Source organism: Dreissena polymorpha, chromosome 1, assembly GCF_020536995.1.
Source record: "Dreissena polymorpha isolate Duluth1 chromosome 1, UMN_Dpol_1.0, whole genome shotgun sequence".
NCBI lineage: Eukaryota > Metazoa > Mollusca > Bivalvia > Myida > Dreissenidae > Dreissena > Dreissena polymorpha.
In genome coordinates this window covers 145391802-145408206 of record NC_068355.1, presented here as the reverse complement: position 1 = coordinate 145408206, position 16405 = coordinate 145391802, and the positions used below count along the sequence as shown (strand labels likewise).

Here is a 16405-nt window from a genome sequence, read left to right as displayed (position 1 = left end):
TTCTCTCCAACAACCTTAAATAGTTTTAACGGAATTACACATTTTTTGAAATGTTTTGGTCCGTATATCTACAGTTATCTCACCCAAACCGTATTGTGTTGACTTTTAGCGAAACAAACTGTAATTTTGTGCGTTTCTCATTATATATATATATATATATATATATATATATATATATATATATATATATATATATATATATATATATATATATATATATTATCAAATTAATAATGAGACCTTTCTGTAAAGCAGGGCTTGGAGTACATACACAAAAGTGTAATAAAGTACCACGGTAACCTAAAGAGCTCCAACTGCGTCATTGACAGCCGCTGGGTGTGCAAGCTAACGGACTTCAACCTGCAGAAGTTGCGGCACATTCGGGAGACCGCAGACTACCTCGGAGACGTCGTGTACTACTCACGTATGATGGGCGCACAAATCAGGGGGTTGGGTGGGGGATCAGTTTTATTTAATAACGTATGAACAAGGAAAATAATTTAAGACGCGTATTCATTAAGCATAAATAGTTATTCTGCGTTTGTTCCTTTGTGATCTGTTCACTTTACTGTACTTTACCATGAATGTCTACTTGTGTTGATTTCCAAATGTAAAAATAAGGTCATACATTTAATTTGGTGTTAAATCTTTAATACGACAATACCAAAGACTGGTATTTTTAGAATGCACTTGACTGAACATTAATGGGAAATGTTATTTGTGAATTTGAAATGCATTCTGCAAACAAAATGATTTGTGGTAATAGAATAACAGCCATATTTACCTGTTTAACATTTCAACAGGAAAAGCAATATCAACGATATTTCAAAGGACTTGAAAACAAGATCACGAAAACTTCAACAAATTCCTTACATACATATAATACTATACATGCATATGTATATTTTCCATCGACTCATTTATTATTGTCTGAGTTGATAAGCATCTGTCGGCAAGGAAAGCCAATAACCATTCACTTTTGGATCCAGTTAGTTATGTAGAGGATTGTAAAAACTTTGAATCTTTTAAAAAGAAAAGATATGCTTAAATAGTGTTCATATGTTACATAAATTTGATAATCTTGTTGCTTGACGAATTAAATATATGTATGCCTTAATTAAACGGATTGAAAGCTTAAATTATCGTAAGTAACTTTTTAAGTAACAGCTCTCGCGATTTTCATATTCATTGACAGCATTAAAGGGATCTTTTCACGGTTTGATAAATCGACAAAATTGAAAAAAGTTGTTTCAGATTCGCAAATTTTCGTTTTAGTTATGATATTAGTGAGGAAACAGTATAACTGAACATTAACCATAGTCCAATAAAGCCATTATATGTATCTTTTGACGATTTGAAAACCTAAAAATTATAAAGCGTTGCAACGCGAAACGATTGAATAATTTGGAGAGTAATGTTGTTGGCGTTTAAACTTACGAAACTACGAAGATTGCTTATATAAGGTATAAAAAAACATCAACTGTGTATCCTCGGCGGAATAGCCGAGAGGGCTTATGCGTTTGTACGTTAGACTAACTCCGGGACTCCGGCGGTCACTGGTTCGAGCCCTAGTACCGGCTACTTTTTTTTCCTTTTTTAAATTTTATTCTTGATTTTTACTGGAGCTTTTAAGATCCAATGTTTACATATATCAATATAAAGCATTTAATGACAAACTTAAAAATATGCCAAAATCTGTGAAAAGGCCCCTTTAACTTCAGACATATTAACTTAAGCTTAATAGCGTCGAACGCCTAAGACTCATTAAAGTTCTATCTAGTCAAATTCCTCACTTAAAGTGATATTATGGGCATTTTTCACTGTTGAATTGAGCTGAAAAGAATTAACAGGTCAAAAGAGTTAGTTAAAATGTGGTTACTGACCAATTATCTGCAACTCATCTTGCTACCAGTTGTTTATAAAAATATATTTTATATTCGATATTTTACGTGACTGGTGAGTCCTGTAAGCCGAAATGATCCGTAAAACAAAATTGTGTCTTTGTGTCGTATGAACGAATCTGCACTAAAACTAAATATAGTATCACATCGTGTATGCATGATCAGTTGTCAAACGAAAGTACGGTTGATATTCAAATGCATTATTTGTCTCTTTCCGGGATATTGTTTTAGTATGTTGATGCTGCATTAACAAATATAAGTGTATATGAAGTGAAAATACACAAAATAAACAACGGTTGCGATAAACACCTATAAACTGTTAGATGCCCATAATATCACTTTAAACCAGCCCTGGATGTCTTTGGGATGAATTTAAAGAACGCTTCTTTAGTGGTGATCGAATGGCTTTCACCATATTAACAACTTCACGGCGATCAGTTATGTGTGTGTAAAGACAGAATTGGGTAACTTCTAATCCGTGTAAAAATAAAGCGTAATAATGTATGCACGTGCTGGGAAAAAAGATTAAATCAGAACACTCTAACACATGTTCTGTGTTTTAAATGAATTGAGAAGCATAATATATCTATTTTTGTGTTAATGGTTGCATGTTTGTGTTATATCCGCTTTGCGTACGTCAAACCCGGTGTCTAAAATATTACAGGTCTATTTTGGACCGCACCAGAAAAGCTGCGAAAGATACTGCGTAACGAGCCGGCGGAGGACTCGGTTGCGGCTGATATATATTCACTGGGCATTATATTCAAAGAGCTCGTGTGTAGAAATGAACCTTACAGCCTAGAAACAATGACACTTTCGCCTAAAGGTTAGGTCAATATTGCATTTCTTCCCAACCTGTCTTCAATAAAGTTCGTAGCAGTCGCAATGTTAATACCGTACATTACTTGGAATATGCCATGCTTAACTTTTAAAATATGATGCCTTACTTATTGTAACTTTTTCATTTAACCAAACCGGACACAAGTAGAACTTATATTCTGCACGATTGTAATTATTTAAATGTCATATATATATATATATATATATATATATATATATATATATATATATATATATATATATATATATATATATATATATATATATATATATATATATATATATATATAACGATTTGTACATGTATATTAGTATGTAATAGGCCCGCCGTGATATCTAGATCGGTCTGTCTACTTCAGAGATCATAAAGAAAGTTTCGCTTCCCGTTTCTACTTTGATCACATATCGACCGGAAATAACCCTTGTGTTAAACGACACAGAGAATCTCGTGGCCAACACGCGGTCCCTCATAAAGAAATGCTGGGCGGAGAAGGAGGAAATGAGGCCGCCATTGAAACAAATAATCCGGACACTGAACAGAATCAACCCTTTCAAGTAGGTACTTACAGAGTGACCAAAAGCTGCATATGAGTCGTGTTCTGATAAAACTGAGCGCAATGCATGTGCGTAAAGTGTCGTCTCAGATAAGCCTGTGCAGTCCACACAGGCTCATCAGGGACGACACTTTCCGCTTTTATGACATTTTTCGTTTAAATGAAGTCTCTTCTTAGCAAAAATCCAATTCAGGCGGAAAGTGTCGTCCCTTATTAGCCTGTGCGGACTGCACAGGCTAATCTGGGTCGACACTTTACGCGCATGCATTATGCCCAGTTTTCCCAGAACACGACTCATATGCATATGGCATGTCATCAAATTCAATTCTAATAGTTTTATTGAATAGGTTGAAACTTGGTCAGTTTTGAGTTAAGCAAACATATGAGCCGTGCTCTGTGAAAATTGGGTTTGATGCATGTGCGTAAAGTGTCGTCCCAGATTAACCTGTGCAGTTCGCACAGGCTAATCAGGAACGACACTTGCCGACTTTACTTGACTTTTGCCTAGAAGAGACCATATTGAAACGAAAGATATCAGAAAAGCGGGAAGTGTCGTCCCTGATTTACCTGTGCGGATTGCAAAGGATAATCTGGAACAACAATTTACGCACATGCAATAAACCCCCATTTTCACATAGCATTGCCCATATGTGTCTAGTAAAGACTAGTTTTAAGGAATCAGTTTTGGTTTTAACATAAAATGTTGAAAAAGCTGAAGTCAATTAAGTATTTAAAACAAATCCGCATATTGGTTTGCGCCTTTCACCCCATACAATCCGTAGGTTCAACCCATGTATGCATAGCGTATAGAAAAAAAGGCCTTGGCAAACAGCGTAGACCCAGATGAGACGCCGCATGATGCGGCGTCTCGTCTGGTTCTACGCTGTTTGCTTTTAAAAAGGAATTTCTGTAAGAAATATTCTAAATATAGAAATAAATATGCCAGACATCCCAAATTTTGGAAATAACTTGATCCAATTTAGAAGGATGGGAGAGTCCACTAGGCATATATTGGTAAAACAGAGGCGACCCATTTGTGTTCGAAAGTCATCTTTCAATTATAATTATTTATAATTGATAATGAATGTGATTCGGAAAGCATTTTGAATGGGTCAGCATGATTGGAAATCACATATATCACATATATTACTACGTTTGTAAAAAAAAATAACGCATCCCATGTACGTCTCTTAACGATCTGTCGGTGCTTTGACAGGAAGGCGAGCATGGTTGACAACATGATGGCGATGATGGAGAAGTACACGAACAATCTCGAGGAGATCGTGGCGGAGCGCACCGAACAGCTCCAGGACGAGAAGCGAAAGACGGACGCGCTCCTCTACCGGATGTTGCCCAAGTAGGGCATCATTATTGGTTATTTTGAAGTAAAGTGCAGACGAAAACCACATGGTGCCTTGGTCATTGTTATGTCATTGTTATGTTAATAATTTAAAGAGATTGCTGTTTGTGACTCTCTCAAACAGAATTGTGTTAGATCTACTTTGAAAATATATATATATAATATATAAGGTTTAACACATATTTAATTTATACTTTAAACCCGATACTCTTTTATTAAAAAAAAAAACGTGACCTTACAATATTATTACAGGAAAGTTGCGGATGACCTGAAATTCGGCAAGGCGTTTTTAGCCGAGGCGTTTGATTCAGTGACCATTTATCTTTCCGACATAGTACAGTTCACAAACCTTGCGAATGAGAGCACACCCATGGAGGTATACGAATTGGCATGCACACATGCCAACACACATGAATCCAGACATTTCATCAAATTGTAATTGGTGCACTTACTGACGGTCAATTAATAATTAAAAATGATATTTATCATTTAATCATTAGTTAGCGGTATCAACGGACATTTAAGCTATTCCTACAACACTCGCTGATTAGTTCTTGTGTAATTTGTGTTCATTGAATTTCTTTTTTTAATCAAGAATATAATTCAAATATAAAAATAATTATGAAATACAATGCAATACAATAGTTTTTAACTACATAACAATGTTATACAAAATAATGAATGACGTTATACGAACGCAAATAAATTATAAACCTTTAAAATAAAACAACAGATGCTCCGTTTTTTTCTGCATAATGAATGAATATATAATAATATGCACAATTTTACTTCAGAATCGAATGCATTAATTCGTTTGCTTATAGATTGTGAACCTGCTTAACGCTCTCTACACGCTCTTTGATGAATCCATCAACCCATATGATGTATACAAGGTAACCCATATGATGTATACAAGGTAACCCATATGATGTTTACAAGGTAACCCATATGATGTATACAATGTAACCCATATGATGTATACAAGGTAACCCATATGATGTATACAATGTAACCCATATGATGTATACAAGGAAACCCATATGATGTATACAAGGTAACCCATTGGATGTATACAAGGTAATCAATATGATGTATACAAGGTAACCCATATGATGTATACAAGGTAACCCATATGATGTATACAAGGTAACCCATTGGATGTATACAAGGTAACCCATATGATATATACAAGGTAACCCATATGATGTACACAAGGTAACCCATATGATGTATACAAGGTAACCGATACACGTGCATGATGAGCGTTTATACGTGTCCGTATTTAATCGCTATATATTAATGGATATTTAATTACCATATTGCTTTTTCAATACGATATGTGTAAAACAAATTTTAATATGATGCAAATGAAATATTCTTGAATCTTACACGTTTGTTGATTTACATGTGTAGACTTCCGCGCATAACCTTCATTTATATCACTGGCATTATACATGCAAAATACGACCGATTTTATAACCACCCAAGGGATCTAAAGCAATTTCATTTGTACGAAAAATCGTGTAAAACAAGCGGTATCTATACGTGCCTGTGCTACTAACGTTAACGATCGCCTTTGCGTAGCATGTTCGAACTATAATATCAAGAAACGAGTAAATTTCAACGGTTTTAACTTCAAACTCATACCTCAGAACATCAGTTATTTTCTAATTCGCTTAAATCTGACCCAAAGGTGGAGACAATAGGGGACGCGTACATGGTGGTGAGTGGCCTTCCGCAACGTAACGGCAGCGTGCACGTTCGAGAGATTGCCAGCGTCGCCATCCGCATCCTGCGCAACGTGCTGAACTTCACTATCCCGCACAAGCCAGAGAGGCAGCTCCAGATACGGATCGGTAGTTACATATGAGTCGCGTTTTGAGAAAACTGGGCATGTGCGTAAAGTGTCGTCCCAGATTAGCCTGTGCAGTCCGCACAGGCTAATCAGGGACGACACTCTCCGCCTTAATTGGATTTTTGCTAAGAAGAGACTTAATTGAAACGTTGAATGTTATAAAAGCGGAAAGTGTCGTCCTTAAGTAGCTTGTGCGCACGGCACAGGCTAATCTGGGACGACACTTTACGCGCATGCATTTTGCCCAGTTTTCTCGAAGCGCGTATCATACATCGAACATGAAAACTAGTTAAAGCTTTTGCATGTATAATCAATCGCGTTAATATGTGTTTGAGCTTATTTTCATTATGATAGGAAGTATACGTTCTCAAAATCTCTTTATTGTACTTTGATTAATATTAGTGAACGGCAGCATAACTGTACGATTCACAATAGAACAACCATGCAAACGTGTGTTTTTGTCTTCGTCATTCAATCATGTCATGTTGGGTTAGCATTGGTATATCAATGCATTATATTTACATTACATCGCACGCGTTAAGTTCGATAAAAGAAAGTGACGGCATATCGAGTAAAACGTGATCAGATCTGTCTTACATTACTCACATGCGTGCAATATTGAAATGTTAATATTAAGTTAAATGTTTGTTTACTAAAGGACGGGACTCTGGCTATGCATTTTCACTGGAAACAAGGTTAAACATCATTGCTCTTGACTGACTATATTTATCCACGCCCCTAGGGTTACACACGGGCCCGGTGGTCGCGGGTGTGATAGGGCTTGTCATGCCAAGGTACTGCTTGTTCGGAGACACGGTCAACACGGCGTCCAGGATGGAGTCCAACGGCTTACGTATGTTGCTTTAATGAATTCTTCAACGCTAAACGATAACATGAGTATTTAGTATTCCTCAAGACATTTTATTTGCTATCACGGTTTATGTATTTTCTTAAACGATATGTATGATATAACGTAAAATCGTGTATAAAAACAAGTTTAAACTTTACGTGTAAAACAATAAACATAAAGTTTAACTAACATTATACAGTATCGCTTACATCGATGGATATTTAAATCATGTGAGCCGCGTTGTGCAAAAATAGGTCTTATGCCATATTTGGCAAACGAAGCTCCAGACCATCCTGCGCATCCGCGTTGTCTTTCGGGAGCTACATTGTCCGCCAATGAAATGTAAAAAAATGCATGTCACTTTAAAGCGGACATCGAAGCTCCTGACAAGTCTGTGCGAATGCACAAACTGGGCTAGAGCTTAGCTGGACGCATATGGCATAAGGCCCATTTTCGAATTATGCGGGTCAATTACATTTTTACCTGGTAGCTCTGAAAATCCACATCAGTGAGCAAACAGCACATGCGCTGAAGCAATTCCCCCAGTTTGAGGTGGAAAACAGGGGCCAAATGGCCATTAAGGTGTGCTTTTATTGATTTTAACTGTATTTTCATTAATAAAGTTTCTTGTTGTTTTGTTCTGATTTATCGATTATCATCATTTCATGCAATGGCTGATATTCATTTAAACTATCAAAATCATTCTTTAAAGTATTCAATGAATATTGTCAGATTAAACGTTCTGTACTCATAGATGGTTAAAAGGGTGAAGGTTACATTACACTAAATCATTTTGTATCCCTCCGTGGTCCATGAAAGTAGTGCCTATTTCTAAAGAGTTCCTTTTCTATTCGGTATAAAAAGCAATTAAGCGATCGCACACATGCTTTTTCTGATTATTTCCTGCATCCTGTGTGTGTCTGCAACATTTTGGCGCATTTTATTGGGGATTACGTTGAAAGATGACTGTTTGGGGTGCGTTTATTGAAAGAGGACAGATTTATCTTTAAAATGATACCGGTCTTGCAAAATTTGATATATAGGAGATACAAGAAAAATGCTTTGAAAGTTGGCAGTTTTATAATAGGACCCTATGGGATATTGAATTAGTGTAATATAACCTGAATATAAACTATTCAGATAGTCACTAAAGCGAGTTTACACGATCGTGGTATTAATTGTTTTCCAAACAGATAAACATTGATTTATAAATTATTTGAAATAACAATCATACTAAGTGGTACCAGAAAATGAACGAAATTATAGTTTTAATTAAGTAAAGCCTTTGTTTTAATTTCTAACTCATTAATGGTACAAGTATGCGATCGTAAACACATTTTATCTAATACCGGTATACCATATACATGAACATATTTGTGTGAAGTTTTCATCCGAAACTCAATAACTTTTGAAAAAAAAAACCGAAGGTTCAACTAACACAGAAAATGTATCCACCAATAATACTTTTCGTTCAAATAATAACGGTAAATGTTGTATTTTTTAAAAGGAATTTTACCCCCATATTAAGTTTTTTTCCAAAATCTAGCTCATTTTAAAGTATATTAAAGATTAGGCCAGTCAAATTTTTAAATGTAACTAAATGAAACATGTTTTCGCAACACAACTGAAGATATGCATGTCATGAGAGTCACTGACTCTTTCCTGAATTATGTGCCACGGAACAAAGCCATGGGCACTCATGTTTGTGACAAAGTTCTTGCTTTGCAAAGCACATGCCTTTTTTACAGGGCAAAGGAATCATGAATACCTATTGGATAACAGGCATGAAGGATTCAACGACAGTAGGCGAGACTGATTACTATCGTGTGAGAACGGCATCGCGCTTAGACGCGGATGACGTTGACGAGTTCGGCCGAGAGTGGCACGGCAACAGCAAGATAAGCATCGCCGACTCCGGCATCGAGGCGGAGAGAATGTCGGAAGATACGTACGAAGTCGTATCGGACGATCACGTTACTGTACACGATACAAGCATAACTGGGGATATTCACAACGATGTGAAGGTTGCTCTCAACTCCAATGGAATTGTCAAGAGTGGGTTGATTGAACGCATTAACGGCGCAATTGCAGACCACCAGGTGGTCAGTCATGTCCAAGACTTCGTCGATACTCTTGAAACTGTGTGCGAGGACAGTGAAATCGACAGGACGCCGGAAGTGAAGAAGATGTCTGTAGATTGCTTAGAGAATACCCTTATTGCAATCATGTAATGTTTAACAATCTGTGTTGAGCCCGCTGAATGTTTATAGCTGTACATTAATGAGCGGTGTTATATGGTCGAGTTGTACATACATCTAGATACATAATGCATTTGCATTTCATAACATTATACTTGATATGAGTGTGCCTTAATTGTTTACCGAGCAAATAATGTATTTTGTGACACGAAGAGTTTAAACACGCATATTGCTTCTGATTATTATCTGATTTATTTTTTTTATTTCCTTCCTTACATGAGTCATTGCATGAATCAATAATAATATACTGCATCTTGTATAAATGTTTAATGTAAAAAAATGATGTATTATTTGTTTCTTTGTACAGTCTAAAATATTAAACAGAGCTTGCGAGAAAACGCAATCAATATTGTGCCTAATAAAATGAATGATCTGCATTAATATGCATGTGCACTCATATATTTACAGGAGTCAAAATAATAGCACAACTGTAAAAAAAAAATAATTCATTACAAGTGTCTGGCGTTTTGTCTCAGATTAGGCTTATAGAGCGTCCTTGAGAAACTGCCCAGCAAAATAATGTATTCATGTTAAACTGTCCGTCTACAGTATGTGTTTTTTACAATTGCCACGTCGTTTATGGGATTATGCAAGCCACGTTTCGTGGTATTGTGCGATGTAAAAATTTAAGTTAAAAAAATGAAAATACGTTTTCCGAAATAAAATTGCTCAGTCCAAAAAGCACGTACTATCTTAAATGTGAAGTATATTAATTTAAAACATCCAGTTCGCATTATTGTCCCAAATCAATGTTTTTCTGCTTTCTCGATGGAATGCATTTTTGTTATAAATACAATGTCATAATACTTATTTGAAGACGTTTGTTTTCATTATTTGATGGTCACATGTGTGTTGTTTCGCCAATTACATTGAAACAAATCAAGTAATTATAATTTACGTTATAATAAAAAACATAAGCGATGCATAATAGTTACATTTTTTTATTTTTTGAACTTATTATAAAACAATAAAAAACGAAGGGAAGAAAAGGCCAACTAAATTGCTTAGCAGTATATGGTAGTATACGGTCAATCTTGGTCGACAGATGAACACAATTTAATGACAAGTTAGCTTTTAAATTGTCAGCGAATTATCGACAATGTTTGCCATGTAATATATGTTATTATCGTCGGGATACTTTCGTACCAACCATAACTACTCATTAACTTTATACACGTTTTTAGTTTTAAGCTTTATAAACGTTAAACCATAAACTGTTCTTGTTATTTAATTAACTTGTAATTCGTTTGCTATCATTTTATATCATCGTTGGTTCCAATTGTAATAGTTACGCTCCGACGCAAGTGTTTTGCCTTGCGTTTTACTGACATGAAAATATATTACTTCGATGCTGCCATTGCCTTCAGATGAATTTTATGTCTCCAGATAACAATAACTCAAGATTAAAAAAAACACAATGTCCTCAAAAACAAACGTTCCGCATATATAAAAATATGAAAGTGATGTCCTTCGAAAGCTGCGCCTTGAACACACGACACATGGCGTCTATCTATGATAATGCTTTCTTAGGTGAAGAGGAGGTTTTCCAGGAAGCTGGGCATCTGCAGGCCGCTGGGCAGTGGAACATCGTAACCCATCCGATCTAGCACCCAGAGGTAGCAGACGCGCTTCCACTCAGCCGGAAGTTGCCCACAGATCGATAACAATTGGATGTTGCCTGCAAGCACAAATGAGGAAGTATATGAAATCACCGATAAGTTCTATTCTAGGTAAAGACATGCAACGGAACAGGTACACACTCGATCATTTGAAGCGGTTTTAATCAGTGTGTTTTTCTGTGTCATGTGTGTCATTAATTTTATTTACTGCATGATACAAGCCATTCAGGCGAAGGGCATATGCAATGTATTCTAACAACATTGTGTATTCTTATTTGTTAGGAATTGGTTCAGTTTACATTATAAATAAGGTATGTGCGACAAAAAAGCATGTTTTATTTAACTTTTGGTATATGAAATACTAGTAGAACGTTTGAGATCAACGGCATTATTCTATTAAATATAACACAGAACAGTGAAATATACGCGCTATGACTTATTAAGTTAAAGGTAGCCCGATTGATGATATAGTATCCAAAGTTTACGTTTGTGATTGTACAAAACCATAATCGCGACATCGCCGAGCCTTGTGGTATTGTCTCGGGCCATTCTTTCTTCAATCCGTTACTATTAATTAAGTACGCGAACGCCAAAACAAAACACACGTTTGTGGTAATTTAGCATTGTCTATCTTAAATTTAACATAAGCAAACTAATAAACATATCATTAAATCACTGGAAACACATGTCAAGATATATGCTTCGCTGATTTGATTCGTAAATACGAACCAATCGATCTACATTTACTTAATATAAATTATGAAGCACATAAGCAATTTGATATGAAGCGCGATGTATGCATTAACCAAAAAGATTTTATTTAAATTAGTTCTGCTTTTCACATATTTCGCATTGTCTTAAGAAAAATATGTTTGTTAAAAGAGAATTGAAGATTTTTTTTCTTTTTCTTTTTTTCGTTGTACATTTTGCGTTCGTTCTGATCCACTGCCTGTTTCCTCTATGCGTTACTGGCATTTTCAAATGAACAGCACTTTCTTTCTCGTTTAATATATGTATATAATCATTACCGATAAGCTATTTAACACTGAACTTTGAAAGGTTGTCGAAATAATTTATTGTGAAATAAGTACAACAACATTAATTAGGTTAATATATACGCCAATTAATTATTATTTATGAAACTTACCAACTGCATCTCCTGCTATCATTCCCAGCAAACACGCAACTGTCAGGCATCCAAGAGCTATTTTCATTATCATTATTGCAACGACAATTGGCAGATCGACTCGCAGCAGAAGCGCAGCAATACGTTCAGCTTCTATAGGCCTACTGAGTGTTCAACTACCGCAGCTCGCGTTAATTGCCCAATGATGACGGTGACGCCGTAATAACAACAAATGCCACGACGTTGTGTCGCTAGCGCGTTGAGAAATGACCGTGAAGCTCTCTCTGGGGTCAAAATATATACAGTCCGTCAAGCCTCATTATGAATAGCGACAGCCACGAGATTTGCATACGCCTTAATTTTTATTTGAACGTTTTTTTTTTAATTTGATTCATTTCCCCATATGAAAAAGTTATTCACGTAGAAATATATATTTGTGCACTAAGAAACTCGTTGGCTCCCGTTTTGAAATTGCACAATGAGTACCATAAATGTGTCATTTATTCATTATTGCCTAATAAACATATATTAATTTCAATAAGCGGTTAAATTGTGACACAGCTGAAGCATGAACTATCAAATCGGAAAGATAAGGTTGACGTCAGCTAAAATGTACTTGTAATCATACTTGTTTATGGTAATTGAGTCAAGTGCATTGGAAAATAGACTCGAATAAATCTTAATAGTAATAAAGGACTTGCTGGGGAATCCGAATGAATGCTTATGGTTAACAAGTTTTGTTTCATAATATTGTTGAAACATAAATTTAAAAAAAGTCTACTTAAGCCTTTCCGCGTTAGTATTATTGAAACATTCACAGTTGTACGAGGTTCTAACGCCTTTTTCAAACACAGAAGAAACAACGTCGGCGTCAACTTGCGTATAATGGCGAAATGCGCTCTAGAACAATTCGTTCCAATATTATTAATTGTACGCCGTTCAATTTGGTGGTGTTAGCGTGAATTCGATTGTGGCATTTTGCTTCACCTTGATAAGTTTTGTTCATTAAGACAAATTTCTTCCAATATTTGTTATTATGCGTTTTAATACAATAGTATATCAAAACTTTTTCGTTAAGCGTTCATCAACTGGATTTATTTAGGGTGCAAGATTTTGATTTAACATCAGCTTATTTGTATAATTTAACATATCAGTCGATCGGAAACGATCGCATAACGAGTCTTTGCGAATATTTACGAACTATTACGACATGTAACGAATATTTGCGTAATGTTACTAATTAAATACAAGTAAAGAGTCGCATAAAACCTAAATGCAACAGTTGGTTGACGTTAAATAAACGAACGACATAAGCCTCTCTATGAAACATTACGAAATGTTATTAGAATATGCTTATCGACGCATCTCATAACGATATCAAATGTTTGTGCAATATTTAAAAACCTTTTCAGCTTTGCAAAAGCTTGCACAATTTCAGAGGCAAAAATGAGGAGGTTTGTTTGAAGACTATACGGTATTTCTTCGTTGAAATCGACGACTTACATCGCCTTGATAAGTTGATATTGCAGTGTGCTGCTGCTGTGGCCCAATAAGAAGTGTTCTAGCTATATTTTAACATAGTTTTGTTATATGCCAAGTTTGGCTGTAAACAGAATCCAGACATTCTCGGATCTGCATCACGAGTGATACCAATGCCAATTTTGCTAGATTATATCTGGTGCAAGGTGCTAAGACACGCAGTGCTAAGCAAGTTTTCTGTACGAGTCAGCTCTGTCAACTCTGACGAGCACTGTCTGAGAAGTATTGGATTGGAATATGACATGAGTTTCCATACCATAACAGTTAAAATAACCTACCGACAGTGTCACAAAGAAGCGAAACTTGCTTTACTGTAATGTTGCATTCAATCTCTGGCTCGTAACATTACAATTTTAAGGATTTGTTTAATAAAACTGGCTACAGTCGAGAGTGATATAGGTCGTGTGTTGCGACCTGGGTACAACAAAGGACGTGAAAATTAGTCCTTGTATATTTAATACATTTTTAATGTCACGCGTATAATAAATAATCGCATTTTTACTGCAAATTGTATGATTCTTCAAAACATGAGTTAGGTTAAATTACCACAATCTAAAATCTGAATGCTTGCGATGTTGCAAATCGGTTCCATTATATTTTAAGAAGCACAGCCCCTTTACAGTGACATCGCCATTATTCTGTAATGGGGAATTGTGTCCCAGCGTTAGTTAGCACCTTCGAAACGCGTATGGACTTCAAAACTACCGGTTATCAATAGCTATGACTACTTTTAAAAGACCATTTCGGATTTTGGTCTCAAGATCTCATGTTGTTTAATGTTTATGATAAGGAAAATCATACTTAAATTTATTTAAGATTTTTGTTTCCTTAAATTTGGTTCAATCATTTTGATTCTGTCATTTCGGGCACTTCTAACAACGATGAAACACATTCAACCAACAATTAGTCTGACTGTCCTGTATTATCTTGTTGAGGATGAAGTACCCAACTATGCATGGTGCAACTGTTAACTTTGAGGAAAGGAGAGGAGACCTGGTGCGACGAATAAAGGACAACAACATCAGGTGCGCAAGGAAGGGGAAAATCGTGATAAAAACTTGACAATTAAATTGAACAGTTATCCAGAGGAAATTATGATACAGAAATACTTCACGGTGAAATAGAAGATAGTGATATTTAATGTACCGTCATGTTTATATATATTTTTTAAATGTTGCTGGTGTTGTGTAACAATTATTATTTATTCAAAATCTACTGAAAACTGGAGTTTGCCACACTCTTGGTCCCGATGCAACATGTCGTTATTACGCATATTTTAACAATCATTTTATAAACGGGGGAATTTTTTTTACAATACATGCAAAGTCCTGATGGAGGTAGGAATGAAGTTGTAAAAATCTTTGTAAGCATGCAGAACACTTTGTTTTGCGCGACGTAACTTGTCCTGACGTGTAGAGGTCAACGTTCGTCACACTTGGTAATCATTTATACCGAATAGTTCCCCTTCTTTTTTTTCTGTACATTTCAAACCTTTAAACACATTGTTGAGGTCAAAACGCGCATTTTTATACGGATTAACCTTATTTTCCTAGTTGCATTAAATAATAAACGGAACATTCCATTTGTGAGGAGGCATTTAACTACACCCGAAAAAAAGAATCATTACATTGTTTTTATAAATGTGCTGCATAAAAAAAGCTCCAATAAATCGATGCAGTCTAAAGTTTTCACTTTTGCGCTTCGTCTATATTGTTTTTCAACACTTTATTTTTGTTACTCTTGCACGTATGATATTCGATCCTTTCCTTTATCTGTTGCAGTAGTAATTGGACGCAAATGAATATGGCTTTGTCATGTTACTTTCGATGGATTTAGGCTTCTGTGTTTGCTAGGGTACTTTTTATCGGTTCTTCACACATTTTATAACAAAACGAAAGTATTACTCGCTCAAATCCCGTTTGGGACATAGCAAAAGCATAGTGTAATTTTAAGCTATATACTCGACAAAACGACAACACATCGAAAGCAAAACTTGAGGCCAGTGCGTTGTCAAAAATGTCATTCATATTTCAATTCTTTAATAATGAGTGAGAATACGCCTTTAAAAATGCTGCACACTTGCATTTCCCGTTACAGCTCACAACTGGGGGAAAATGTAACAACGCATGTTATATCAGGTCGCAGAATCGGCGGGGTTCACAGCGGTTTATTACGGAATCCGAAAAGGGCCAAGTTGAGTGTCGCGCGTCGACCTTCGAGGTCGACGCACGACATTCAAGCGACATTCTCTCGACGCACGATACGACGCGCAACAATCGTGTGACAATCAAGATTTGAGTGTCGCATATCGCGCTGGGTTTTAGAAAAAAAATATCGCAGAAAATCTTGACTGTCGACTGAATTGTCGCGCGTCGTATCGTGCGGCGCTTGAATGTCGCTTGAATGTCGCTTGAATGTCGTGTGTCGACCTTCGAGCGCGACAATCGACATTTTCTCGACGCACGATACGACGCGCGACATTCAATATGATATATCGCGAAAA

General features: G+C 35.9%; 1 protein-coding gene across 1 annotated transcript in view; it reads left to right on the top strand.

The window, feature by feature from the left end:
• The window catches only part of LOC127856140 (uncharacterized), a 48933-nt gene extending 38505 nt beyond the window's left edge, over positions 1-10428 (top strand). Inside the window, exons 31-40 of the mRNA XM_052392200.1 lie at positions 256-424; positions 2566-2727; positions 3101-3296; positions 4512-4652; positions 4908-5031; positions 5480-5548; positions 6349-6511; positions 7253-7363; positions 7851-7942; positions 9109-10428. Of these exons, the coding sequence (XP_052248160.1) occupies positions 256-424; positions 2566-2727; positions 3101-3296; positions 4512-4652; positions 4908-5031; positions 5480-5548; positions 6349-6511; positions 7253-7363; positions 7851-7942; positions 9109-9591 (1710 nt within the window). The 3' untranslated portion in view covers positions 9592-10428. The remainder of the gene's footprint in view (positions 1-255; positions 425-2565; positions 2728-3100; positions 3297-4511; positions 4653-4907; positions 5032-5479; positions 5549-6348; positions 6512-7252; positions 7364-7850; positions 7943-9108) is intronic.
• The last annotated feature ends 5977 nt before the right edge of the window (positions 10429-16405 follow it).